General features: G+C 45.9%; 1 protein-coding gene across 2 annotated transcripts in view; it reads left to right on the top strand.

Annotated features, from left to right (window-relative positions):
* The window catches only part of LOC122252717 (HORMA domain-containing protein 2), an 11,460-nt gene that overhangs the window by 6,955 nt on the left and 2,005 nt on the right, over positions 1-2,500 (top strand). For both annotated transcript variants that reach the window (XM_086536870.1, XM_086536863.1), the window contains exons 11-13: positions 47-192; positions 580-675; positions 1,808-2,500. The exon at positions 1,808-2,500 is cut by the window's right edge and continues 2,005 nt beyond it. In XM_086536870.1, the coding sequence (XP_086392996.1) occupies positions 47-192; positions 580-675; positions 1,808-2,077 (512 nt within the window). In that variant the 3' untranslated portion in view covers positions 2,078-2,500. The remainder of the gene's footprint in view (positions 1-46; positions 193-579; positions 676-1,807) is intronic.

The raw sequence follows: 2,500 nt of genomic DNA, 5'->3' as shown, positions 1-2,500 counted from the left end.
AAATATTAGTAAATGAGATATGACGCTATCTCTTGTCCATTCCCAGCCCCTAGACGCGGCGAACAGCAAGAGGTTAAGCATCCCTCGAATCCACAAAATAAACTCGGAACAGATGTGGATGTCTTGTGTCCGTGCAGACTGAGGGGCGTTGGTCTTCATTTGCTGCAGTGTCCAATCTGCAAACAACACGCGGTTAGTGGCATGGCTGGGATTGGGGCAGGCTGGGTGGGGGGTGGGGGGTGGGGGTGACCAGAGAAATGAGAAAAATAAGTTCCAGATGTCTACGCCATCCATTCAAAGATCGGGATTCAACGATATTATCACCGTTCCATTTATTTCAAAGAACAGGCATCATTGCAATGGTTGTAACAATTAGTAGTGACCAGCAACCCTTTTATCTTAATGATTCGCCGTCTTTGATCGACCATGAGAAGGCCATAGGAGAAAGGAGGTTTGGTCATATTTCACTAGGATTGCGAGGGGGTGGGGTGTTGGATTCATGGCTGCACTTTTCATTTAGACTAACGCATACTATCCTATAAAAAAGATGGATTACACTTATAGCTAAAAGTATTACAGCCACAGGACGTCTCGGGGGAACATCTGCGTGACCAGTGCGGACGTTTGGGACGCAGCCGCACGGATCCTCTATGTACTCCATCCAGGTTGACCAAGGTGTGTACATGCCCCCATTCTCTCTCTCTCTCTCTCTCTCTCTCTCTCTTCCTTACTCTCCCTCCCTCCTCCCTCACCCCCACCCCACCCTCTTTCTCTTCTTTCTATCTCTCTCTCTATATATGTATTTCGCTCTCTCTCTCTCTCTCTCTCTCTCTCTCTCTCTCTCTCTCTCTCTCTCTCTCTCTCTCTCTCTCTCTCTCTCTCTCTCTCTCTCTCTCTCTCTCTCTCTTCCTTACTCTCCCTCCCTCCTCCCTCACCCCCACCCCACCCTCTTTCTCTTTCTCTCTATCTCTCTCTATATATGTATTTCGCTCGCTCTCTCTCTCTCTCTCTCTTTCTCTTTCTCTCCATTCTCTCTTTCCCTATATCTGTCTCGCCGTGGAAGTAGGATTAAACACATTATATAGAGGAAAGAATACTCACTACAATTTCTCTCGCTCTTTCTCCTTTTCCCTATCTCTATCTCTCCGTGGAAATGAGAATAAAAATATTAGAGAGGAAAGGATACTCAACATAATCTCTCTCTCTTTCTCTCTGGGATAGCTCTTGACCCTTTTATTAGAAATGACGGCACCAAGAGAAATAGTAATGATTACTGTAGTAGCGCAGGGTTAATGGACATCCTAAAGTGACCTACGTTTACTGGGCTGTGGTAGGACGCCGTTTGGGTACTCCACGGTTGCGGCGGTTGAGATGAGCAGTGAGGTCAGTGAGTAAGGCTTGACCAAGTCTGTCAGCGGGGAGGCTGTTCCGTGCTCGGTGAGTGTGAGTGGAGGTCATATATCCACCTCTGACCTCGCACGGCCTGGGCCAATAATAGATTTCTGGCTTTCCTTCCTCCTCATGGTGTTCATGTAGGGAACCACATGGTGTCTCACACATTGCCACTTAAACACCAAGGGAATGTCTCACGCATCGGGATGTGCTTCTAGGACATCTCTCTCTCTCCCTCTCTCTCTCTCTCTCTCTCTCTCTCTTTCTCTCTCTTTCTCTCTCTCTCTCTCTCTGGTGTCATCAGATGTAAGCTCCACCTGATTTACAGAGGATACGGTGCACTCCCTAAGCCGCCCCTCTCGATCTCTTTCTTTGCGTTACATTAATTTATGGATATATTTGTATCTTTGTCCAGATTACCTTAAAGCCTTCAGTAAGAGAGCAACTAAAGACACCCACCGACACACCAACCACGACCACTTATTCAGAGATCGTCAGCGCTAGAACTTTCTCATCACAAGACACAAGTGTTGAGGAAAATGAAGAGCAGAGCAGCTATCCAAGAACCGAAGACATTGTGTGGATGGACGAGGGGTTTGGATGCAAAACTATAGGAGGATCCGAGCAGACAAAAGCATCCATTCTGCCAATTGGGCTTCATGAAAAAAAAGGAGGGAGACTTTGAGAATTCGGGAAAGGTCGAGGATGGAAAGCGTGGAAAATGTGAAATTCAAATTCCTCACAAGAGACCTAGGTAGCAGAGAGAAGGCCGACCGGGAGAGCGCATGGCAGACGAAGCAAAGGCACAGCTGGTGGATGTGGAGACGAAGGGACATATGACACTTTTCAAAATCTGCAAATCTTCCCAGGAAATCGACACTACCATTCCGTCGTTGTCTGACACAAGAGAAGGGCAATGCTAATAACCAAGATCTAGTTTTTGCAGTGACACTCTAGGTTCTGAAGTTACTAGCGTTTTCATAGTTGTTTTTCGAATACATAGTTATGCTACTTTGAATAAAAATAGAGACCTTGTTAGCTATTACATTGAATTACTGAAAGAACTCATTGTTACTTAACAAAAAAAACTACGCTGTTATTGTATTTT

Source organism: Penaeus japonicus, unplaced genomic scaffold (assembly GCF_977035675.1).
Source record: "Penaeus japonicus unplaced genomic scaffold, GWHDUDI00000001_assembly GWHDUDI00000001, whole genome shotgun sequence".
Classification (NCBI taxonomy): Eukaryota; Metazoa; Arthropoda; class Malacostraca; order Decapoda; family Penaeidae; genus Penaeus; species Penaeus japonicus.
Note: the sequence above shows the minus strand (reverse complement) of the source record. Positions and strands in the feature narration are given on the sequence as shown.